The sequence below is a fragment of the Dendropsophus ebraccatus genome, chromosome 9 (genome assembly GCF_027789765.1).
Source record: "Dendropsophus ebraccatus isolate aDenEbr1 chromosome 9, aDenEbr1.pat, whole genome shotgun sequence".
Lineage (NCBI taxonomy): Eukaryota > Metazoa > Chordata > Amphibia > Anura > Hylidae > Dendropsophus > Dendropsophus ebraccatus.
In genome coordinates, this window is record NC_091462.1 from 113,165,478 (window position 1) to 113,192,100 (window position 26,623).

Sequence of the window (26,623 nt, forward strand, 5' to 3'; positions counted from 1 at the left end):
AAGATATTGGATTACAATAAAATCTCTGCACAGAAAATAAAAATTTTCAAATTTCTTACACACTTCGCTTTTATTTCTGTGACTCCCCTAAAGGGTTAAAAAAACTTTCTGGATATGCTTTTGCAGAGTTTGGGGGATGCAGTTTCTGAAATGGGGTGCTTTGTGGGGCTTTCTAACATACAGGCCCCTCAAATACACTTGGGACCTGAACAGGTCCCTAAAAATATCTGATTTTGAAATTTTACAGATAATTTGGAAAATTGCTGCTAATGTTTTAAGCTTCCTATTGTCTAAAAAAAATTAAATATAGTTTAATAAATGCTGCCAACATAAAGTAGACATGTTGCTAATGCTATTTAATATATAATTTATGTGGCATAACCATTTTCTGTATAAGCAGAAAGGTTTCAAAGTTGGAAAATGCATTTTTTCACAATTTTTCACGTTATTTTGGTGTTTTCCATAAAGATTCGTTATGAGTATCGACTCCATTTTACCAGAAATGTAAAGTACAATATGTCAGGAGAAAACAATCTCAGAATCAGCCGGATAGGTAAAAGCATCCCGAAGTTATTAATGAATAAAGTGACACTAGTCATATTCATAAAATTTGTCTCTGTCCTTAAGGCCATTTCAGGCTCTGTCCTTAAGGGGTTAAACAAAAGTTAACAAAAAAATCCTAATATTGTAAAAATCCAGTCATGTAAAAATTAAGATTAACATGAAGCAGCTAGCAGAGGCTTCCTGTGTAGTCAGCGCACTCTTATTAGACTGCCAGCTGCCCCACCAATCAGAGCAGGGAGCACTGTGTACAGTACTGGAGAAGAGGATGAATGTATGTCTCCACTCTTATAGACTATGACATTATCCCCCCCCCCCCCTGAAAGATTTTTGTAGGAGACATGAATTAAAAAAGAAACTTTCCCTACTCGCGGGTCGGGGTTGAACTAATAACAACTGTCGCAACTTAGCTAATTCAGGAGGAAGACTATAGGTGGGTGACTGCTCCTTTAAGAGGAAGTAACAGTAGCCTCCAGCAAAGTAAATTCTTTTCAGTTTCATTTACAATGATTGAAGAATGGCGACTTGTAAGCCGGGAGAAGATCTGATCTGCCACATCTGCCAGAACCCTTACAGCGACCCCGTATCCCTGCCGTGTGGACACAGCTTCTGCCTGCTCTGTATCCGAGAGTATCTAAACACACAGGACCAGTCCCAGTTCTATACTTGTCCTCAGTGCGGGAAAAGATTCACTGCACGACCGTCCCTGCAGAGGAACCCGAAGCTTAGCCAACATGTGGAGCACCTTCAGTCCGCGCGGGAAAAGCCTCAGGTACTCTGCACATATTGTATTAACCCTTCAACGCCCGCCATTAAGACTTGTCTACGGTGTGAGGTGTCTCTGTGTTCTGCACATTTGGCTGCACACAACAGGAGACTGGAACATAATTTAAGAAATGCAACAAAGTCTCTGGAGAGTCAAAAATGCCCCGACCACAATTTACCCCTGAAATATTACTGCCCCCAGGATTCTGCTTGTGTCTGTGCAGACTGTGGCCTGCTGGGGGGGCATAAAGGGCACAAAGTGGAATCTCTATACAAAGCTTCAAAGACGAAGAAGGAGGAACTGAAAACCAATCTCCACAGGTTGGACTCCAAAAGGATGGAGACGGAAACAACAATCCAAAGTCTCCAGAAAAGCCTGAGTGTAGAACGAGAAAAAGCCAAGAATCTGGAGGAACAGGTCATAGCCACGTTCAGACACCTGAAGGAACAACTACAAGACCTGGAAAAGACTGTGCTAGCCGAGGTTTCCATGCAAGAAACTAAAGTCTCTGAGTACTACTCCAACCTGATCCTGGAGTTAAAAAAGAAAGAGAAGAAACAATCCCAGAACATAAGTGACATTAAGAAGCTGCTTCGCTTCACCAGTCCGATAACTTTCCTACAACAATCGGGGGCAGTGGAAGGTGCAACCTGCAAAGAAGAAGAAGAAAAAGGAGAAGAGTCTAAGGAGGTTCCTCTCATTAAGGAATTAGACCCTGATCTGATCTTAGGCAATGTATACAGAAGTCTGACTGCAATTCTGACGTACAACGTCCCTAAAGGTAAGCAGATTCCCTCTCTTATTACAACATTCTAGTTCATTTTAATAGATTCACCCATATTGATATAAGACATGGATGGACCAGAAGGAAATACACTGCTCAGAGGATAGGCCATATAAAGCTGGCTGGTGAGAGTCTGAGGGGCAGGCAGAAGGAAGTCAGGAACAGCAACTGGGAGGAGTTTCCCAGGATTGGATGCAGCTTTTCACCGCAGCGCACCGCTCCCCCTCCTCTTACCCACTTGCTGTCAATTCTTTGAGCGGAGAGCGGCAGAAGCGCGTGAGACGTCCCATCGAAACAGACGGCAGGCGGGATTCCACGGTGGAAAGTTCCGCCATGGAAGTCCGACTATTTTACTCAGAGTGAACATAACCTATAGGGAAGAATTATCAAACATGGTGTAAAGTGAAACTGGCTCTGTTGTCCCCGGCAACCAATCAGATTCCACCTTTCATCCCTCACAGACTCTTTGGAAAATAAAAGGTGGAATCTGATTGGTTGCTAGGGGCAACTTAGACAGTTTCACTTTACACCATGTTTGATAAATCTCCCCCTATGTGTGTAAATGGCGAGCCATCTCTGCCTCAGCTCATCTCTATACAGGGGGCCCTCCAGATATGATATTATTTGGTTCCATTTTGAATATGTTGTATCTTGAGTCCATAACTGGTAATTGGTTCTGAAGACCTCAAAAGGAGAAAAAAAAAAGATTTAAAGGAAAATAAGCAGATAACTGATATGGATAAAGCAAGTCCTTATAATCAAGTCAGAAAGAGACTGTAAATTACTTTCCATGTAGAGCATGGAGCATTACCAGGGATCTGTACAGATCACACAGGGTCCCAGAAGAATAAAATGAAGCTGCCCTCACCTGGTGCCCTTACACTGGCAGAGGTAAATACTGTACTGTAGAGAGGAGATTCTAGACACAGCAGTACAGGACATGTAGTATCACACTATAGTGTACAGAGGAGATTCTAGACACAGCAGTACAGGACATGTAGTATCACACTATACTGTAGAGAGGAGATACCAGACACACAGCAGTACAGGACATGTAGTATCACACTACTGTAGAGAGGAGATACCAGACACACAGCAGTACAGGACATGTAGTATCACACTGTACATTAGAGAGGAGATACCAGACACACAGCAGTACAGGACATGTAGTATCACACTATACTGTAGAGAGGAGAGACTGGACACAGCAGTACAGGATATGTAGTATCACTTTACACTGTACAGAGGAGATACCAGACACACAGAGCAGTACAGGACATGTAGTATCCCACTATACTGTAGAGAGGAGATACCAGACACACACACAGCAGTACAGGACATGTAGTATCACACTGTACTGTAGAGAGGAGATACTAGACACACACAGCAGTACAGGACATGTAGTATCACACGCTTATTGGGAGAAGACGAGGCGCTACCACCAGTCTTGTCTCATGCCAACTGTAAAGCATCCTGAAACCATTCATGTGTGGGGTTGCTTCTCAGCCAAGGGAATCGGCTCTCTCATAGTTTTGCCTAAAAACACAGCCATGAATAAAGAATGGTACCAGAATGTCCTCCGAGAGCAACTTCTCCCAACCGTCCAAGAGCAGTTTAGCGATCAACAATGCCTTTTCCAGACACAGCAGTACAGGACATGTAGTATCACACTATACTGTAGAGAGGAGACACTAGACACACACAGCAGTACAGGACATGTAGTATCACACTATACTGTAGAGAGGAGACACTAGTCACACACAGCAGTACAGGACATGTAGTATCACACTATACTGTAGAGAGGAGACACTAGACACACACAGCAGTACAGGACATGTAGTATCACACTATACTGTAGAGAGGAGACACTAGACACACACAGCAGTATAGGGCATGTAGTATCACACTATACTGTAGGGAGGAGATACTAGAAACACACAGCAGTACAGGACATGTAGTATCACACTGTACTGTAGAGAGGAGAGACTGGACACACACAGCAGTACAGGACATGTAGTATCACACTATACTGTACAGAGGAGATACCAGACACACACACAGCAGTACAGGACATGTAGTATCACACTGTACTGTAGAGAGGAGAGACTGGACACACACAGCAGTACAGGACATGTAGTATCACACTATACTGTACAGAGGAGATACCAGACACACACACAGCAGTACAGGACATGTAGTATCACACTATACTGTAGAGAGGAGAGACTGGACACACACAGCAGTACAGGACATGTAGTATAAGGCTATGTTCACACAAGGTTCATATTAATCAGGCCATTGTTGCCGATTTGAAACAACGGCCGTCAATGTCAGACTGGGATACCTGGGGCCCACCAGAGGAAATGATCCTTGGGGCCCACCAAAGAAGAATCAGTAAAAAGCGACATACTGACCCGGCCCTATCCTGGATTCATCTGGATCTGCGACAACTCCCTTGTGAATGACATGTTTTCAGTCAAACTATAACTCTCAGAATACCCTACACTTATGCAGCTTTAATGAAGGGTATGTTGGGAGTTGTAGTTTCAGACAGAACAAACCTTTAATAATTGATTGTTGTGCAGAAGCTTCTGGTGGCCGTAATCTGTTATAACCATCAGCCCTCAAGGTCCAGCACTATATGTCTCTACAGTGGCAGCTCATATGTACTGCAACTCCCAGCATATCCTGAGGGATGCAGACTATCAGTAATGCTGGGAGTTGTAGTGCCTGCAGCCATTGTAGTTGGAGGGTCTTAGGTACATTGTACACTTAATGCTTTGTGGGAGATCAGAATACAGTTATGTGGGGGCTCAGTGTGTGGAAGTGACCCCAGAACATCACAAATATATATATCACCACCATACTGTACCTCTCAACATACCATCACACTGTTACTGACCAAATCATCCATCATCATACTACTACTCCTTCATCCTCCTGCACCTCCATAATCATACTACTACCTCCTTCATCCTCCTGCACCTTCATCATCATAATACTACCACCTCCTTCATCATCATTCTCCTGCACCTCCGAGATCATACTACTATCCCTTCATCATCATACCACTACCCATTCATCCTTCTGCCCCTCCATCATCATAATACTATGCCCTTTATCATCATACTACTACCCCTTCATCCTCCTGCCCCTCCATCATATTACTACCCCTCCATCATCCTCCTACCACATCATACCACAACCCCCTACCTCCTCCTGCTCCATCATATTACTACCCCTCAATCATCCTCCTACCCCATCATACTACTACTACCCCCTGCATCTTCCTGCCCCTCCATCATATTACTACCCCTCCATAATCCTCCTTCCCCCTTCATCCTTCTGCCCTTTCATCATCATACATCATCATAGTAGTACCCCTCTCATCCTTTTGCCCCTCCTCACCATACTACTACCTCCATCATTCTCCAGCCCCTCCATCTGTATTTAAAACAAAAATGCTATACTTACCTCACCTGTATGGTTCCTCTAGTGCCCCAGCGACTCCTCTCCCCAGTCTGAGATCGCTAACGTCGGGGGCGTGGGGGGGAAGGCGTAGCTTCCCGGGACATGGTTTTGCCGGGGCTGTCTCCTCAGAATTGGGCAGTCACGGCAAAACCATGTATTTATCCTGCTGCAGTACGTCCGACGCTGGGGTCCACTGAGGACAGGCAGCATCACCCTATGGCTGTCTGGGGGCCCCAGCTGCTGGACGGTCAGTGGGAGTGGGGGAGGGGCCCACCGGAGGGTCCTCCGGTGGCCCAGTCCAACACTGACGGCCGTGACTAATATGAACCTTACATTGTGCTGCCCTCTATGGAATTTCGACCAGAGTGTATACACATAGTATACATTCCGGCCGGGGTCCCTAGCGGCGCCGCAAAAAACTGACATGACAGTTTTCTGCGGCTGCTATTCATTGAATAGCGGCCACAGGAGACATGTCAGTGCACACAGCTCTGGCCACACTCTCCATTGTGGCCAGCGGGGAACTCAGTGGCAGTGACGATCATCCCGCCGGTACTGCAGTCCTGGCCAGGATGATGTTCTCTGACACCGGCTGGTGTCTTACTACGTTGGAACATAGCCTAACACTGTACTGTAGAGAGGAGATACTAGACACACACAGCAGTACAGGACATGTAGTATGACATTATACTGTAGAGAGGAGATATATGAGTGTACTCGTCCTGCTGCCATTAAGGGTAAACAGAGAGAACTTATGGTGTGGGCCCTCTCTGCAGCATGCGGCCCCTGATTACCGCTCCCGGCTAACTAACTATTTAAATAGTGTTTGTCCCCCATCCCTGGTCTCTAGTGGGGGACATTGCAGGGGGAGATCCCTTCTTCTTACCAAGCTGGGCCTCAGCGTCGGATTAACACTGATACCGGCTCAGCAATCTATTGATCTGGTGTGCTGCAGACCAGACAAATACAGAACTGATCAAATGGCTCAGTGCTGTATTATGTATACTACACTGATCTATATGATAGATCAGTGCAGTTGAATTAGTCCCCCAGATTGACTTCAAATTACTGTTTGTAAGAAAAAAATAAAGTGCTTTTATTAATAAAAAGAATCCCCTCCCCTAATAAAAGTTTAAATCACCCCCCTTTTCCCCATATAAATAAAAATAAATAAATAAACGAACATATTTGGTATCGCCGCGTGCCTAATTGTCTGATCTATTAAATGATCACATTCCTGATCTTGCACGGTAAACAGTGATAGCGCTAAAACCCACCAAAGTGCTAAATTTGTTTGCATCAAATCCAGAAAAACAGTAATAAAAAGTGATCACACAGCCTCATAGACCAAAGGATAAAAGCGTTAGACGGCTGGGAATAGAGCAATTTTAAACACATTTCGTTTTTTTGTTTTTTAAAGGTTTTAATTTTTTAAAAGCCGTCAAATAAAATGAAAGTTACACAAGTGTTACATATTGTTGTAATTGTACTGACTTGTGGAACATAGATAACATGTCAGTTTTACCATAGGATAAACGTCGTAAAAACGAAGCCCCGCCCCTGGTTTGGCAGCATATATTATGGAAAAATTAAGTCTGTAATTGTAAAAGTACAGTTAGTGGCCCAATAAATAAGGGCTCATGTGGGTCTGTAGGTAAAAAAAAATGCAATAGCTATGGCCTTTTAAACAGAAGGAGGAAAAAAATGAAAGCGCAAAAATGAAAATTGTCTGCTGTAATAACCGATGCCTTTTCTCTTTCTCTGTGTTTTTTTTTGTGTGAACATAGCCTGAGTGTTTTTTTCCTTGGACACAGCATATCAATAAGAACATAGATGTGTGTGTGGGGGGGGTACGCATCAAGGTCCATGAATCTTTAGCTACACTCCTGGCTATGGCTAATTGAAAACTACCCTGGACAACAGTAATGTCTCCCCACCCCATAATAAGTAAGAATTCCCAACCTGGGTATTCATTATGGTTTTTCACACCACCCCACAAAAAATATATGAACATAAGAGAAAAATAACCATTTATACATCATGTATTTTAGGTGGGACATATAAAGTAATGAAAGAAGAAGGTACAAGTGGTAAGAGTCTGTACACTGAGACAAAGCTGGAGGTGGATAGTGTGCTGGACAGTAAGGTAAGTGGGGTATTTGCTTATTTAACCCATTAGCACATCTAGGTTATAGAGAGGACTCAGGATACAGGATTGTATTACATATCCCTGAGCCTCATTTTATTGAAACATTCTATGAAATTATCGTAGAAGATCTGCAAGATAAGGTAAATGGTAAAAGATAGATGGAGCTAAGTTATTTTGTTTTTGAGGACCACTTTTTTATTCAGCACCATGGTACCGCTATGGGCACTAAATGCACCCCAGTTTTTGCAAATATACACTGATCAAATAAATAACCGCCCCATAATCACTGATTGTGGACCCATGTCTCCTGTTTCATTTCTTGCTGTTGGAGCAGACAAATGGAGAAGACAACAGGTAGAAATGATAGGTAAGAAGCAAGACAACCCCCTATAAAGGAGAGATTCTGCAGGTGGTGACCACACACCTTCTCTCTGTTCTCATCCATTTTTTCTGTTGTTTTGGTCACTTTTGCATTTTGTCTCTCTTCCCTAGAGGTAACATGAGGCGGTGTCTACAACCATAGCAGTTAGTAGGGTAGTGTATCAGGTAGTGCAGCTTATCCAGGATGGCACAACAATGCAAGCTGTGGCAGGAAGATTGGCTGTGTCCATCAGCATAGTGTACAGAGCGTGGAGCAGATACCAGTACACTCGAAGACATGGAGAGCAACAACTCAGCAGTAGGAACACTACCTCCTATTCTGTGCAAGGAGGAGAAGTGCCAGAGCCCTGCACAATGTCCTCTAGACGGCCACTAATATCCATGTGTCTGTCAGAAACAAAGTGAAGACCCAACACCATGCATGGCAATTGGTATTCGCCAAAGAACACTAAGATTGGCAGATTGGACATTGGTGCCCTGTACAGGTTCACACTGAGCACATGGGACAGAAGTGACAATGTCTGGAGACACCGTTGAGAATGTTCTACTACCTACAACTTCTTTCAGCATGACCAGTTTGGTAGTGGGTCAGTTCCTCACAGACTGTTAAGGAGTTGGCGGCTGCTTTAGTCCAGGTCTGGGAGGAGATCCCTTAGGAGACCATTGGCCACCTCATCAGGAGCATGCCCGGGCCTTGTAGGGAGGTCATAAAGGCACGTGGAGGCCACACACACACTACTGAGCTTCATTTCCTTGTCTTAAAGCAACTCTGTACCCACAGTCTGACCACACCTAGGATGGGGTCTATGCAACCAGAGGGCATCGGCGGTTCAGAGCCACAAGTAGGCATCCGTAAATACGAGTATCACTTATATCTTCTTTTCTACACTCCTGCTCCGGTGAAGCACATATTCTACATTGGGCAGGGCTCCTCTGGCAATTCCTCTTCCTTCTCCTTGCCAAGCACTTACTACTACAAAGTACCAACTTCTATAAAGGACTGGTCTTACTCTACTGTCAGCAACTACATGTTAGTGTCAAGATTTGCACTACTGTATTACATGTACTGTTCACCCCAAGCCTTGTTCAGTAAGGTGTTCTATTTTTCTCCCTAACGCAGGGGACTCTGTCTTGTCTATCTGCACCTGCACCCATGCACACTACTATTTTCCTTGGGTTATTTTCCCCCTTTCTTTTTGGTGGTACCGACATCCCAGGTGGGTCTACTACCACTTCAGGTTACCGTGACAAGTGCCCAATGGACCCTCAACACTCCCGGAGGTTACTGACCATTGGGGATAGTAAACCGGCTAGACAGGTATCGACATCCCACCTGTACACACCTATATTGGAAGTAGCTACCCGAGTCAGACCGGAGAAAAACAAGCCCGGAAGACCAGACACCCGAAGAACCACACTTATAATTGCAGGAGAGCCTGGTGTGATCCTCTTATAATTGTGGAAGAGAGCCTGGTGTGACTTCTTATAATTCTGGGTGAGAGTCTGGTGTGAATGGATGAGAGCCTGGTGTGACTCTTCTTATAATTGTGGTTGAGAGCCTGATGTGACCCTTCTTATAATTGTAGGTGAGAGCCTGGTGTGAATATTCTTATAATTGCGGTTACACAGCTGCCTGTCATTAACAACTTAAACACCGCAATTTATATTGATATAAGGGAGTCAGTGACAGGAGAAGTACCTGTCACTGACTGATTGGGACTGATCACTTTCCCTGACAGGCGGTGATATAATACTTACCTCCTACCTGTGGGATTGGTGATCTTCTAATAGAGTCTGACTCAGGCAGACTCTGTGCAGATTACTGATAATACTGATCAATGCTTTGCTATGGAACAATTGTATCAGATATCAGGTGTGCCACAATTTTATTGATCCAAACGGTTAAATAACGATAATACAGACTGAAAGTCGTGTAAAGGGAAAGAAAATCCAGAATAAAATGGAAATCTGTTTGTTGCCGACGCCTGGTATTGTACACATGAGAAGGTTTTTGCCTCTTCTTGTGTTCAGTGATTCCTCGATATAACAATATTCCATTATGTCTCATTAGAGTCCAGAGAGCGGAGATGTGCCAGTCTGTCCGGTCATAATTGGAAGCACCTACAGGTAAGAAGTAACTGGGGATTAGCGCCACATGTGGTAGTCACTGGTTGCAGAAACAAAAGGGTTTATTGGTAACAGAAAAATAGTCCAGCAGGCGGTATTCACAGGAACCGTTCAAACGTCAAACACATAGGGCTTGTCTCTCAGCAACACAAAATTAGAAAGTATATAGACTCGTCACTGTGTAGTTGTGTCCTCATCCAGACCAGTAAGTCTGTCACAGTTCTGCTGCTGGGCTCCTGTCGCCCAGAGTCACTGTGGAGACGCCGGCTCCTAATCACTCTCATCAGGTTGTCTCTCCACACCTGATGTCTGAAACAAGAGGCCTAAAAACACCCAGTAAAGCCTGGACCGGGACGTGGGAACGGCCTCCCACCCACCCACGCTATAGCCGCTCCGAGAAAGATGGCAGCTATACTAAACAGCAAATATCAGTAACTTATTGTTAATGACCACGAACCACTGTCTTTCCCCCCAGTCACAGGAGCTCTGTGGCAAGTAGTAGTTCTCCTGCAGCAATTCAGTTACATGGAAAGTCGGGATGTGCTACAGGACTGGGCATTAGAGATGGGCGACTTTACAGTATTAACAAAATGAATGGCTTTGTTAGTTCAGCAGTCGGCTTATCATCTTTTAACTCGGTGCTGCTCCACGAGAGGTTTCCCAGGACTGGATCCAGCTTTTCCCGGCACCCGGGGAGGAGCAGCACAGAGGTAAAAGGTGATAAGCCGACTGCTGAACTAGCAAAGGGATTCACTTTGTTAGTAATGTAAATTTTCTCATCTCTACTGACCACCCTGACCTCCCTGGATTGTCCACACTGAGCATGATAACCTGTTTGGCTGATATCTACCTTCCATTATTTTCCCTGTTGGTCACCTACATATGGTGGTAGTAGTAGTGACAGCAGGGGTAGTAGTAGTGACAGCAGGGGTGGCGGTAGTAGTAGTGACAGCAGGGGTAGTAGTAGTGACAGCAGGGCTAGTAGCAGTGGCGTAGCTACCATAGAGGCAGGGAAGGCAGATGCTATGGGGCCCCTGGAGGGAGGGGGGCCTGGGGATGCACAGGGAAGATAAGAGCCTCCTGTGTCCTTTTGCTTAACCCCTTATGTACTGCAGTGTGTAAGTGACCCAGTGTTCTCTTACATGCTGCAACACAGGGTTAATAACCTGCTGCAAAAAAGGGGTTAATAAGCTCAAGACAATTAGCTCTCTGCTTCACTGCTCTGATAACCTTTGATCTCTGTTCTCTGAGCTCCTGCAGAGGTCAGGGGTTATTAGTGCAGGAGTAGTGAAGCAGAGAGCTAATTGTCTTCTGTATTAAACCTTTTTTTGTGTTGCAGCATGTTAAGAAGAAGGTAGTCTGCTGCACGCAGGATTCTGCCTCTGGCCACAATTTTTTTTTGGCCACATCACCACATCACATATATATATGGGCCCCATACAGTTTTTTGCTATGGGGCCCCATGAATCCTAGCTACGCCCCTGGGTAGTAGTAATGGCAGCAGGGGTGGTGGTAGTAGTAGTGACAGCAGGGGTGGTGGTAGTAGTAGTGACAGCAGGGGTGGTGGTAGTAGTGACAGCAGGGGTAGTAGTAGTGACAGCAGGGGTGGTGGTAGTAGTAGTGACAGCAGGGGTGGTGGTAGTAGTAGTGACAGCAGGGGTAGAAGTGAAAGCAGGGGTAGTAGTAATATTAGTAGTAGTAGTGACAGCAGGGGTGGTGGTAGTAGTAGTGGCAGCAGGGGTGGTGTTAGTAGTAGTGGCAGCAGAGGTGGTAGTAGTAGGGACAGCAGGGTAGAGTGGATGTGGAGCTCACAATGCCTGGATTCCTCTACTGCCTTATCCTGCCACTTCCTCCTTTGGTGTACCACTGTCCTCCATAGACTGACAGCACACTGACAATAGGCATGGTTTGTATTGGCTGCAGGGGCATTGCTAGGGTCCTAAAACATCCGAGGCAAGGGCCCCTACAACTCCCCACCCCCCAGCTTCAGCTACAATACTCATCAAAGTGCAGAACACTACCCCACCTGACCCCCATCCCCACACACACTACCCCACCTGACCCTCATCCCCACACACACTACCCCACCTGACCCCCATCCCCACACACACTACCCCACCTGACCCCATCCCCACACACACTACCCCACCTGACCCCCATCCCCACACACACTACCCCACCTGACCCCCATCCCCACACACACTACCCCACCTGACCCCCATCCCCACACACACTACCCCACCTGAACCCCAATCCTCACACACACCCACCTTGCTAGTGGGAGCAAATAGCTTTTGGGGCTAGGGTCCACTTTAAATGGAAGTGCTGGTAGCGCCAATCTTAAAGTAACGGTAAAGTGACCAGGATTTAGATGCTTGTTCCATTCTCATTCCAGACTAGAGATGAAATCTTCTGGTCTCTTCCGCTGCACCAAGACCAGGATTAAGTTCCAGGTGAAACATCCTCTGACAATTGAATATGAGTATGGTTCTTGGGGCGATCACATGACACCAGTACACCGGGACGGCTATGAGGTGATCAGTCCTCTCTTCAACATCAAGACAGTGGTGCAGCCTGGAGAAGTGCTCGCCGTATACCTACCTCATTACTTATCTGCAGAAGGTAGGTAAAACCCAATTAAACCCAATAAAACTGGGAATTACACAAGCCGGGGTCCCTCATCCCAGTAATCGTTGGAGGTCGCCGGCAGTGGAGCCCCCCAAAAACCAAACCTTTATCACCTATGATGTAAATAGCAGGGAACCCCCCTAGGATAAGCCGGATGTGTTGCACGGACGTGCTCCTAGTCCACCATTTTCCTGTCACACTCGCCTCTTTGGCTCTCGTCTTATGTGGATTTGCTTCTGTGTTGCACTTACATCCCTGACCAGTTGTGTCTCCTCTGTACAGATTGTAAAGTATATCAGCCGTACATTAAATGTGTCCATTACAGAGAAGATAAAATAATCCTGGAATCACCAACACAGGTTGATCCGTCTTATATTATACTGGAAAATCCAAGTTTTTGTTGCCTGGGAGCTATTATAGAAAAAGTGTGGCTGTATATATCGAGCTTTTTTTCCTTCCCTGGAGTGGTGCTGATATACGGCAGAAAACTTAAAACCAAGTATCTCATTCATCTCTACCTGGTACCAGACCATCAATCTGCGTGCAAACAGGTAAGAGGTTCTACCACCTGTGCAGTATGATGTCATGTCATGTATACCACCCAGTAGGGCTGGGTGATGACAGACGGTTTTCTTCTCTGCTGGTTGGTAAAGGGCTGTCTTCTCTGCTGATCAGTAAAGGGTTGTCTTCTCTGCTAAAAAAGGTAAAGGGTTGTCTTCTCCGCTGGTTGGTAAAGGGTTGTCTTCTCCGCTGGTTAGCCAAGGGTTGTCCTCTCTGCTAGAAAGGTAAAGAGTTGTCTTCTCTAATGATTGGTAAAGGGTTGTCTTCTCTGCTGATCGGTAAAGGGTTGTCTTCTCTAATGATTGGTAAAGGGTTGTCTTCTCCTCTTTTTGGTAAAGGGTTGTCTTCTCCGCTGGTTGATAAAGGGTTGTCTTCTCTGCTGGTTGGTAAAGGGTTGTCTTCTCTGCTGATCGGTAAAGGGTTATCTTTTCTGCTGGTTGGTAAAGGGTTGTCTTCTCTAATGATTGGTAAAGGGTTGTCTTCTTCTCTTTTTGGTAAAGGTTTGTCTTCCCTTCTGATAGGTAAAGGGTTTTCTTCTCTGCTGGTTGGTAAAGGGTTGTCTTCTCTGATGATTGGTAAAGGGTTGTCTTCTCCACTCTTTGGTAAAGGGTTGTCTTCTCTGCTGATCGATAAAGGGGTGTCTTCTCCACTGGTTGGTAAAGGGTTGTCTTCTCTGATTATTGGTAAAGGGTTGTCTTCTCCGCTGGTTGGTAAAGGGTTGTCTTCTCCGCTGGTTGGTAAAGGGCTGTCTTCTCTGCTGATCGGTAAAGGGTTATCTTTTCTGCTGGTTGGTAAAGGGTTGTCTTCTCTAATGATTGGTAAAGGGTTGTCTTCTCCTCTTTTTGGTAAAGGTTTGTCTTCCCTTCTGATAGGTAAAGGGTTTTCTTCTCTGCTGGTTGGTAAAGGGTTGTCTTCTCTGATGATTGGTAAAGGGTTGTCTTCTCCACTCTTTGGTAAAGGGTTGTCTTCTCTGCTGATCGGTAAAGGGTTGTCTTCTCTAATGATTGGTAAAGGGTTGTCTTCTCCTCTTTTTGGTAAAGGGTTGTCTTCTCCGCTGGTTGATAAAGGGTTGTCTTCTCTGCTGGTTGGTAAAGGGTTGTCTTCTTCGCTGATCGATAAAGGGGTGTCTTCTCCACTGGTTGGTAAAGGGTTGTCTTCTCTGATTATTGGTAAAGGGTTGTCTTCTCCGCTGGTTGGTAAAGGGTTTTCTTCTCTGCTGGTTGGTAAAGGGTTGTCTTCTCTGCTGATCAGTAAAGGGTTGTCTTCTCTGCTGGTTGGTAAAGGGTTGTCTTCTCTGCTGGAAGGTAGAGGGCTGTCTTCTCTACTGATTGGTAAAGGTTTGTCTTCTCTCATGTTTTGTAAAGAGTTGTCTTCCCTGCTGATGGGTAAAGGGTTTTTTTCTCTGCTGGTTGGTAAAGGGTTGTCTTCTCTGATGATTGGTAAAGGGGTGTCTTCTCCGCTGGTTGGTAAAGGGTTGTCTTCTCTGATGATTGGTAAAGGGGTGTCTTCTCCGCTGGTTGGTAAAGGGTTGTCTTCTCTGCTATAAAGGTAAAGGGTTGTCTTCTCCGCTGGATGGTAAAGGGTTGTCTTCTCTGCTAGAAAGGTAAAGGGTTGTCTTTTCCACTCATTGGTAAAGGGTTGTCTTCACTGCTGGTTGGTAAAGGGTTGTCTTCACCTCTGGTTGGTAAAGGGTTGTCTTCTCTGCTAGAAAGGTAAAGGGTTGTCTTTTTCGCTGATCGGTAAAGGGTTGTCTTCTCTGATGATTGGTAAAAGGTTGTCTTCACCGCTGGTTGGTAAAGGGTTGTCTTCTCTGCTAGAAAGGTAAAGGGTTGTCTTCTCCGCTGGTTGGTAAAGGGTTGTCTTCTCTGCTGATCGGTAAAGGGTTATCTTCTCTGCTGATCAGTAAAGGTTTGTCTTCTTTGATTAATCACATGTTCTGCTTCATCATATGGTTAGACATTGTCATGTCAGGAGAGAAACATCACAGAACACACATCCTGCAGCCACTGCTGGAAGAACACAAGCTGGTGGGGGGCAGTGGTATGGTCTGGGGGATGCCCTCACGGCACTCAGGGCCCCTCCTCCATTTGGAGGCGCTCTCAGCTGATCTGGGTATGAATCTATTCCTTCCAGTCACTTACATCCATACATGCTGGTTGTCTTCCTTGAGTGAATTGGGTCCTCCAACAAGACAATGTAACATGTCACATGGCTAGTGACTGGCATTGGATGCAAGAGGATGACAAAGTACTACCCTGGCTGCTCTATGGACCAACCCTCCAGCAGCTGTGGAATATAGTCAGCACGGCTCCAGATACCTATGACACATAGCAGGACCTTACTGAGTCACTCCCAGCCTGTCCAGCTCATGTATAGTTTTTATGTAAAAAAATAATTAAAACATGTACAAATGTAAAACTTATGCATGTGAAATAAGAAAAAAACCAAGGCCTTTTAAAGCATCTGTGGCTGCCATATCAAATCTACTACTGCAGCCTGACACAGGCAGGAATTACAGCTCATAGCAATTGTAAGGTCCCTTGGGTGACAAAAAAAACTCTGTTTAACTCTGTAAGGACCAAGCATTATTGCATTTTTCCTTACGTTAGTATTACATCTGGAATGCTGTCCTGGAAATCTCTTTCGGCTTATGTTCGGACCTTGGATCGGGCCATGTGATGGGCGGACCTTCTGCTGTACCGTTACATTATGGGTCCTTAAGTGACAGGCTCCCATGTACTGGTATGTCATGGGTCCTTAAGGGGTTAAAGGAGTTTTTCATGCAAAATATACTGATGAGTTATCCCCAACACCTGCTCTAATCCGCTGCTGGGCCCCCGCTCTGCTCAGTGAACAGGGTGGGAAGCAGTTGTCTCCCTTCACTGTGTAGTGGGAAAACCCTTTTACCAGCATTGCAGAAGTAGTAACTACATGTGGCCAACCACAACCCGTCCACATCTTGTTTTCTTACCTCAATGGCTTGTATAGAATTATTACACCTTTCTATAGAATCCTGTTTTTTTTTTTGTCTCTTTCAGGCTATTCACAACTATAAGTGCAGCAATGGATTCCACTTGTTTGACAAACCAGCGTATGTAAGAAATGCCTGCACCAAAAAGATATACACCGTCTCAGGACCGCAAGGGTCCCGGATAAGTCCCAAGGTAAAAAACCCCGCTAGTGACTCATGCACATTCACGGTCTTACAGCGCCATTTGCTCCATTCCAGGATAGGTTTTACCTTGGCCAAATGCCGAATTTATGTAGCAACATTTTAAGGTCCTGCGTACACTTTACACTTTTGTTAGCGGGACCCATGGCTCATGACATACTCAGCTGTCAGTATAAGAGGTATGTATGGGGCCTTCAGGACAGTCCTCTGATGGATGATGTTGGTGGACATAGGGGGTCGGGTGGGATGGAAAAGAGCTCAACCTCTTTGTTCTCGGAGAGATAAGCCGCCATCAGATCCGTCTATCTGTGGCTTACCCCATAGGGAACACAGGAATGCTCACCATGCCAAATATTCTTGTGTATGGGAAGGACGGGGCCGGATGGGAGAGATAACTGTCAGCTGAAGAATTGTTCAGCCATCCGTTAGTGGAGGTGTATGACCGCCTTTAGTCACATTCAGTCAGGTCAGAAGGTGGGTGCCAGGATTGTTGCTAGTACCGTAAAGGACAGAAATACCACTATATCAGGACCAAATATTACCTGTACACAGCGTTACATATCACCTCCCAGTAGTCCCAGTACCTGGTGAACAGTAACGCCTCCTCGCTCCCCCTTCCATCGATATCTCTGCTGGAGTTTATCGTTATGCTGTGAACAAGAGATAAATGGTGGTAATGGAAAAACCATTACCCACTTGATGCTTATTGTGACACCGGAACCGTCTATAGATAAAGTGTTTTATATATCTATAATTTCAGGAGCTGCATTTCCTCTTTACAAAGCCGTCAACCCAATACCCATTCTCCACTATCCGTATCAATAACAAGGAGACGCGCATCAGGCTGAAGATCAAAGAAAGTGACTCTTCCAACAAGATCTGGGAATGTCAGCTGGAGGATGGTGAGATGCCTCATCTAAACGTTATACACTAAAGGTATATGGGCCCTCAGGGGTCTAGCTAAAGGTATATGGGCCCCCAGGGTCATAGCTAAAAGTATATGGGCCTCCAGGGGCATAGCTAAAGGTATATGTGCCCTGAGGGGTATAGCTAAAGGTATATGGGCCCCCAGGGTCATAGCTAAAGGTATATGGGCCCCCAGGGGCATAGATAACGGTATATGTGCCCGAGGGGTATAACTAAAGGTATATGGGCCCCCAGGGGCATAGCTAAAGGTATGTGGGCCCCAGGGGTATAGCTTAAGGTATATGGGCCCCAGGGGCATAGCTAAAGGTATATGGGGCCTCAGGGGCATAGCTAAAGGTATATGGCCCCCAGGGTCATAGCTAAAAGTATATGGGCCCCCAGGGGAATAGCTAAAGGTATATGTGCCCTGAGGGGTATAGCTAAAGGTATATGGGTACCCAGGGGCATAGCTATAGGTATATGGGCCCCCAGTGGCATAGCTAAAGGTATATGGGCCCCCAGGGTCATAGCTTAAGGTATATGGACCCCAAAGGGTATAGCTAAAGGTATATTATGTGTGGTGTCCCACCACTGGTGTTTTTCTTCTTTGCACCTGTCCAAAAGTTCTCAGGTTTAAACAAGTTGTGGATGAGGTATTTTAAAGTTTCCCCACTAGCTGTCAGTGTTACGTATATGTATTATTGCATAGCTGAAGGAGGTAATGGGTTAATTGTCTGTTTATAATATGTGTTATGTGCAGACCTATCTAAGGTGCTTCTTCTATCCTATCCTCTCTAGCCTTTCTTGTGCACACTCATCTCCACCACTCACAGGCATGTGCAAAAAGGCCCCTGTATGAGGAGTTACTGGTGGAGGAAGTGCAGTTCAGTCCTGGTTAGTTTCTCAGAGAGAGAGAGAGAGAGAGAGAGAGAGAGAGAGAGAGAGAGAGAGAGAGAGAGAGAGGACAAAAACAAAACAGTTCCTGCTGTCTTTGGGCCAGGGCCTGGTTTTTGCCAGGACCTCTGTCAGGCACACCAAGGTCAGTTCAGACTAGCTTTCCGTGTGGCCAGATGCAGCTAGAGACCAAGAGTTTTTCTCAAGCAACTACTACTCACACTATGCAGTGCTAAGCACAAGTAAGGGAGAGTAGCCACCAAGGAACACCCTAGTCCATGCCAGAAAAACGTCTACAAAGTGCAGGACAGACTCCTAATACAAAAGGAGCTGATCTCAGTAGGACAAAGCTACTGTTATATAAAGGTCTATGTATCCTACTGTACAGTGCAGGTGTTAGGCACCTTGCTACACTAAGATAACTACGGCTGGGGCTTGTGCTACCCACCTAGGACAGGTTCTACGACACTAGGGGGCAGAAGACAGTCAGACATAGTGTATACATGAGTACGAGTATCACTTCACTACTAAAGATATCTAGAAAGGTTCCAGCAGAGTACAAGGGCTACATTGGGAATACGGCTCCTTTGGCAAACTCCTGTCCTCTCTATCTTCTACAAAGCACTACTACTTCTGCTCTTCTCAAGTACCCACTTCAAGCACTAAGTCAAGCACTCAAGCGTGTATCAAGATTATTGTTGTCTGTGTAACATGTACTGTTATCCTGCCAGAGTTATACAGTAAAGTTGTTCTATTTTTATATCAAACGCACGGGACTCTGCTCATCTCTGTTTGCACCTATACACACACCACTGCGCACCTTGGGTAATTTTTCCCCCTTCTGTGGGTGGCGGTACCGGCAGCCCGGGTGGGTCAGTTGCCACGACAAGAGCCCAAGGGACCTGCAACAAGCCCGGAAGGTTACTAACAGTTTAGGGGAATACAAGCCGGCCATATACAAAAAGCAGGTACCAATATCACACCTGTGTGCTGGACTAACACTGGGGTCACGACAACTAACATCACTGGTCAAGCTCACAACAGACCAAAAGTCTGACCAACCACCACATTATGTACCTGTGTGGCCCCTGTAGTGTTATGTACCTGTGCGGCCCCTGTAGTGTTATGTACCTGTGCGGCCCCTGTAGTGTTATGTATCTGTGCGGCCCCTGTAGTGTTATGTATCTGTGCGGCCCCTGTAGTGTTATGTACCTGTGCGGCCCCTGTAGTGTTATGTACCTGTGCGGCCCCTGTAGTCATATGTACCTGTGCGGCCCCTGTAGTCATATGTACCTGTGTGGCCCCTGTAGTGTTATGTACCTGTGCGGCCCCTGTAGTGTTATGTACCTGTGCGGCCCCTGTAGTGTTATGTACCTGTGCGGCTCCTGTAGTGTTATGTACCTGTGCGGCCCCTGTAGTCTCATGTACCTGTGCGGCCCCTGTAGTGTTATGTACCTGTGCGGCCCCTGTAGTGTTATGTACCTGTGCGGCCCCTGTAGTGTTATGTACCTGTGCGGCCCCTGTAGTCATATGTACCTGTGCGGCCCCTGTAGTGTTATGTACCTGTGCGGCCCCTGTAGTGTTATGTACCTGTGCGGCCCCTGTAGTGTTATGTACCTGTGCGGCCCCTGTAGTGTTATGTACCTGTGCGGCCCCTGTAGTGTTATGTACCTGTGCGGCCCCTGTAGTGTTATGTACCTGTGCGGCCCCTGTAGTCATATGTACCTGTGCGGCCCCTGTAGTGTTATGTACCTGTGCGGCCCCTGTAGTGTTATGTACCTGTGCGGCCCCTGTAGACTTATGTCCCTGTGCGGCCCCTGTAGTCTCATGTACCTGTGCGGCCCCTATAGTCTTATGTACCTGTGCGGCCCCTGTAGTCTCATGTACCTGTGTGGCCCCTGTAGTGTTATGTACCTGTGCGGCCCTGTAGTCTTATGTCCCTGTGCGGCCCCTGTAGTGTTATGTACCTGTGCGGCCCCTGTAGTCTCATGTACCTGTGCGGCCCCTGTAGTCTCATGTACCTGTGCGGCCCCTGTAGTGTTAAGTACCTGTGCGGCCCCTGTAGTGTTATGTACCTGTGCGGCCCCTGTAGAGTTATGTACCTGTGCGGCCCCTGTAGAGTTATGTACCTGTGCGGCCCCTGTAGTCTTATGTACCTGTGCGGCCCCTGTAGTCTCATGTACCTGTGCGGCCCCTGTAGTGTTATGTACCTGCGCGGCCCCTGTAGTGTTATGTACCTGTGCGGACCCTGTAGTGTTATGTACCTGCGCGGCCCCTGTAGTGTTATGTACCTGTGCGACCCCTGTAGTGTTATGTACCTGTGCGGCCCCTGTAGTCTCATGTACCTGTGCGGCCCCTGTAGTCTTATGTACCTGTGCGGCCCCTGTAGTGTTATGTACCTGTGCGGCCCCTGTAGTGTTATGTACCTGTGCGGCCCCTGTAGTGTTATGTACCTGTGCGGCCCCTGTAGTCTCATGTACCTGTGCGGCCCTTGTAGTCTCATGTACCTGTGCGGCCCCTGTAGTGTTATGTACCTGTGCGGCCCCTGTAGTCTTATGCACCTGTGCGGCCCCTGTAGTCTTATGTACCTGTGCGGCCCCTGTAGTCTTATGTACCTGTGCGGCCCCTGTAGTCTTATGTACCAGTGCGGCCCCTGTAGTCTTATGTACCAGTGCGGCCCCTGTAGTCTTATGTACTTGTGCAGCCCCTGTAGTCTCATGTACGTGTGCGGCCCCTGTAGTCTCATGTACCTGTGCGGCCCCTGTAGTGTTATGTACCTGTGTGGCCCCTGTAGTCTTATGCACCTGTGCGGCCCCTGTAGTCTTATGTACCTGTGCGGCTCCTGTAGTGTTATGTACCTGTGCGGCCCCTGTAGTCTTATGTACCTGTGCGGCCCCTGTAGTGTTATGTACCTGTGCGGCCCCTGTAGTCTTATGTACCTGTGCGGCCCCTGTAGTCTTATGTACCTGTGCGGCCCCTGTAGTCTTATGTACCTGTGCGGCCCCTGTAGTGTTATGTACCTGTGCAGCCCCTGTAGTGTTATGTACCTGTGTGGCCCCTGTAGTGTTATGTACCTGTGCGGCTCCTGTAGTCTTATGTACCTGTGCGGCCCCTGTAGTGTTATGTACCTGTGCGGCCCCTGTAGTCTCATGTACCTGTGCGGCCCCTGTAGTCTCATGTACCTGTGCGGCCCCTGTAGTCTTATGTACCTGTGTGGCCCCTGTAGTGTTATGTACCTGTGCGGCCCCTGTAGTCTTATTTACCTGTGTGGCCCCTGTAGTCTCATGTACCTGCTGTAATGCTAATGTTGCTCTGCCGATATCCATAATTAGAAAAACCAATCTATATAATAAAGAGATAACAATTAGTTATTTGTAACCCTTGTTGGGAAACAGCATAGCCAGATACCAAATTGAGAGGAAGGGGTTAAAGGGGTAGTGCGGCGCTAAGAAATTATTCACAAAATAACACACATTACAAAGTTATACAATTTTGTAATGTATGTTACGTATGTGAATGGCCCCCTTCCCCGTGTTCCCCCGCCCATGGACCCGGAAGTGTAGTGCATTATACATACCTGATACGCGTCGACCCCCGTCCGCCGTCTGCAGACAGTGATGTAATCTTCGGGAGACCGACAGGCCTACCCGCTCCTGCTGTCCCTCATGCCGCCCCCCCTCTGCTGTGTCATAACTGTGCTCAGCCGCGATTGGCTGAGCATAACTGTGCCCCTTCTCCCTGGCGTACGCCTCCGGTAGGCCCCGCTCACCCGATGGGCGGGCTGGCGGACCTTGTGGGGGCGTGATAAGGCGGGGAGGAGGTGAGGCCTCCTCCCGCGCCTTATTTATCATGATTTAGGCCTGCTCGCTGGTGTAAATCATGATCAAAATCTACACCTGCTGGAAGCATGTATACATTTTGTACGCTGGGCGCAGATTCGGGCACCCGGCCGTCCGGATTCACTAAGAGGCGTGCACCTCTTAGGGAAAGGGGGCGGGGCCTAATATAAGACCAGCGTACTTGTACGCCAGTCTTTGTAAATCCCCCCATAGAGTTTTGTGTAGAGACTATTAGTATGCTCCACTTACCTTAGCAGATTCTAAAGAGAGCTGGGACTTCTAGACTACCTAAAGCAGTTCCCACTAAGGACTGCAGGTGTCACTGTTGCCAAACATTGTGTGTAGCGTATGTGTATAGTGTTTGTGTGTGTGTGTGTCAATGTAACCCATTCCCCGCCTGCAATTTACACTGGTACAGAGAATACATTATACAGTTTGTGTAGTGTGTGTGTGACAAGGTAACCCATTCTCTACCGGCCAGTTACACTGGTACAGAGAATACATTACACAGTTTCACATGTTACCTTATAAAACATAGATAAAACCCCTTGTGAACAGGGACCCTCTGAGGCCCAGCTGCAGGGACTGCGCTCTGGTCCATTACAGGTGCAGCATTTCTGCATCATGACATTGCTGCAGGTATCCAGTACGGCTTGTATTACTGCGGCATCAGCGCCCCGGAACGTTTTTGCTCCATAAATTGCTGATAAAACAGCATTTTTACTGTTGGTGCGTTCACACCTACAGGATCCGCAGCAGATTTCATTTAAATAACTGAACACAGCATCAAATCTGCACCGTCTGCTGCGGATCCGCAGCAGAAAATCAGCTGCGGATCCGGTAAGTGTGAACGTACCCTTAGACCTGTGATGTTTCTGGCTGTATAACGGGACGTGCCATCTATTGTGGCCGGTCCTCTGGTTTTTGTGCCCAGTGTTCGGAGTAAATATTCTTATGTTGTCATTACTTTTAGATGACCTGGAAAGCCTGTCAGCTCCCTGTGATGCTGTGACCCCGGTCTCAGGTACATTGCTGTATACAGTATATAAGCTGTATTACTTCAGGTGCTGTGGATTGTGTGTGAACCCGGCCTTGTTCCCTAAACATTCTCCTGAAATGCGGTAATCACTTTTTTTTTCAGATTCAAAAACCTTTGTAAAGAAGAATTACAGAGGTCTGTGTGATAGAATGCCTCTCCTCCCCCCCGATACTGCTGGATCTACGACACAGAGGAGTCATTAATGGGGAGGAGGAGGAGGAACTCCTAAACTCCACTGCCCTGAGCTCCGTAAGAAATGACACATTACTCAAGATGATCATCAGGAAAGGAGCAGAAGAAGAACTCTGCAAAGTCCTGAAGGAGAAAGACCCCCGACTGGTGGAGGACCTGGAGAGAACGACGGTCATAGGACGGCCTGTCCTCCCACCATCAATACACTAAAACTGTGTCCGGCCCCGACCATCAATGTTCTGTAACTGATCTCGCTGATCGTTTGACTGGGATTATTTTTTTACACCCAATTTTAGAGTAAAATATTTTGCTAATAACTAAACCAATCTTTATTTATAGACCTTGATGAGTTGTGCTCACTGACCACTGTCACTGGTGAATCCGATCCTCCATACTGACCCCAGGACGGGACACTGATGTTGGGCTCTGTTCACATTGTATTTTGGAGCTATGTCGCGGGAAACTATGTTCCAACACAAACTGCTACACTGGACGAGATATCACATAAAAGATGGCGGAGTGTCTTCCATACATTGCAGCCCCCATCAGAGGGAATTGTCACGTGTAAGTGACGGACAGGACAGGGTTACCATAGAAACATGGGAGATTGATGCCAGATAAAGCCCCCCTGCTCCATGCCCTTTTAGTATTTCCCTTCTTATTATCTTAGGATTATTTATATATATATAATATAGGTCCATCATGTCCTCCTTTCCCTTCTTCCTCCTGTAACATATATAAAGGTTTCCATCATGTCCTCCTTTCCCTTCTTCCTCCTGTAACATATATAAAGGTTTCCATCATGTCCCCCCTTTCCCTTCTTCCTCCTGTAACATATATAAAGGTTTCCATCATGTCCTCCTTTCCCTTCTTCCTCCTGTAACATATATAAAGGTTTCCATCATGTCTTCCCTTTCCCTTCTTCCTCCTGTAACATATATAAAGGTTTCTATCATGTCCCTCCTTTCCCTTCTTCCTCCTGTAACATATATAAAGGTTTCTATCATGTCCCTCCTTTCCCTTCTTCCTCCTGTAACATATATAAAGGTTTCCATCTTGTCCTCCTTTCCCTTCTTCCTCCTGTAACATATATAAAGGTTTCCATCATGTCCTCCCTTTCCCTTCTTCCTCCTGTAACATATATAAAGGTTTCCATCATGTCCTCCCTTTCCCTTCATCCCTCCTGTAACATATATAAAGGTTTCCATCATGTCCTCCCTTTCCCTTCTTCCTCCTGTAACATATATAAAGGTTTCCATCATGTCCTCCCTTTCCCTTCTTCCTCCTGTAACATATATAAAGGTTTCCATCATGTCCTCCCTTTCCCTTCTTCCTCCTGTAACATATATAAAGGTTTCCATCATGTCCTCCCTTTCCCTTCTTCCTCCTGTAACATATATAAAGGTTTCTATCATGTCCCTCCTTTCCCTTCTTCCTCCTGTAACATATATAAAGGTTTCCATCATGTCCTCCTTTCCTTTCTTCCTCTTGTAACATATATAAAGGTTTCCATCATGTCCCCACTTTCCCTTCTTCCTCCTGTAACATATATAAAGGTTTCCATCATGTCTTCCCTTTCCCTTCTTCCTCCTGTAACATATATAAAGGTTTCCATCATGTCCTCCCTTTCCCTTCTTCCTCCTGTAACATATATAAAGGTTTCCATCATGTCCCCACTTTCCCTTCTTCCTCCTGTAACATATATAAAGGTTTCCATCATGTCTTCCCTTTCCCTTCTTCCTCCTGTAACATATATAAAGGTTTCCATCATGTCCCCCCTTTCCCCTCTTCCTCCTATAACATATATAAAGGTTTCCATCATGTCCTCCCTTTCCCTTCTTCCTCCTGTAACATATATAAAGGTTTCCATCAGGCCCCCCCCTTTCCCTTCTTCCTCCTGTAACATATATAAAGGTTTCCATCATGTCTTCCCTTTCTCTTCTTCCTCCTGTAACATATATAAAGGTTTCCATCGTGTCCTCCCTTTCCCTTCTTCCTCCTGTAACATATATAAAGGTTTCCATCATGTCCTCCCTTTCCCTTCTTCCTCCTGTAACATATATAAAGGTTTCCATCAGGCCCCCCCCTTTCCCTTCTTCCTCCTGTAACATATATAAAGGTTTCCATCATGTCTTCCCTTTCCCTTCTTCCTCCTGTAACATATATAAAGGTTTCCATCATGTCTTCCCTTTCCCTTCTTCCTCCTGTAACATATAAAGGTTTCCATCATGTCCTCCCTTTCCCTCCCTGGCCAGATCCAGTGTATGATCAGACATACTGTAATCATTACATCTTCCTAAAACAGGACAGCAGGACGAGTTTTGCAGCAATCTGGGGGAATTACTTTATGTCCTTTGTCAATGAGCGCACTTGCCAGAATACGGCCATTAAAAGCCAAACTAATATAGGTGCGTCAGACTCCTCATCAAATTACCTCCCAGATATATGTCTCATGCACATAGGAAACCTGCTTGATATGCATGAACCCTTGAAGTGTAGCCGTCATGAGGGCAGGCTGGCGGATCAGTGGAGATTTCCTCCGTTAATGTGTGCGACCCCCATTAACCTTGTACCTTTGATCCCAGTCTGACACGTCTGCATTGGCTAGCTTCCCCCTCTGCATTATAAACGTGACGTCCATGAGTGACAGAAGCTTCCAGAGAAGTGGATTGGGCATTGTGGCCCCTGCGCTCACTGGATCTCAACCCTTTGGTCTCCTAACTGTGGGTGATGTTGTTAAACCCTGGGTTTAGGCTAATGAAATCCAGTGCGGCACATACAATGGATCCGAGGACACACATTTCTGCTCTTAGCGAATAGTCCATGAGAGAAGAGGAGAAATGGAGATCTCATCCAGCAAATCCAATAGGGGATCATCATCGTTCCACGTCATTAAATAACTTTGACAGGAATAAGAGATTCGTGACATCACAGATTTGGATTCCCCATCGGGTTCTTTATCAGACACGTCATATGCACAACTTCCCATTTCAATATATCACTGTGGTTCCAAGATGGCGGCTTTGACATTTGGACACCCTTAGGCATCATCCCCTACAGAATGACGACAAATAGGACACCATTCCAAATTCTTTCAGGTGTCCCTGTACTTCCGGACTAACCTGTATAGTGGGTCTCCGGCAGTTCCTCGCT

General features: G+C 46.3%; 1 protein-coding gene across 1 annotated transcript; it reads left to right on the forward strand.

Moving 5' to 3' along the window:
- Positions 1 to 1,078: 1,078 nt before the first annotated feature.
- Positions 1,079 to 23,754, forward strand: LOC138801869 (uncharacterized). The gene is made up of 9 exons (XM_069984968.1): positions 1,079 to 2,108; positions 7,634 to 7,728; positions 10,184 to 10,239; positions 12,635 to 12,861; positions 13,150 to 13,418; positions 16,467 to 16,592; positions 17,361 to 17,502; positions 23,213 to 23,263; positions 23,381 to 23,754. Exons 1-9 carry the CDS (start codon positions 1,079 to 1,081, stop codon positions 23,479 to 23,481), a joined length of 2,097 nt encoding a protein of 698 aa, XP_069841069.1. The 3' UTR covers positions 23,482 to 23,754.
- Positions 23,755 to 26,623: the final 2,869 nt, after the last annotated feature.

Excerpts from the sequence above, each read along its gene's own strand:
- LOC138801869 (XM_069984968.1), top strand. The coding sequence starts at position 1,079 with ATGGCGACTTGTAAGCCGGGAGAAGATCTGATCTGCCACATCTGCCAG. Across the intron at positions 2,109-7,633 it reads GACGTACAACGTCCCTAAAG|GTGGGACATATAAAGTAATG; the intron begins GTAAGCAGATTC and ends CATGTATTTTAG. Across the intron at positions 12,862-13,149 it reads TCATTACTTATCTGCAGAAG|ATTGTAAAGTATATCAGCCG; the intron begins GTAGGTAAAACC and ends TCCTCTGTACAG.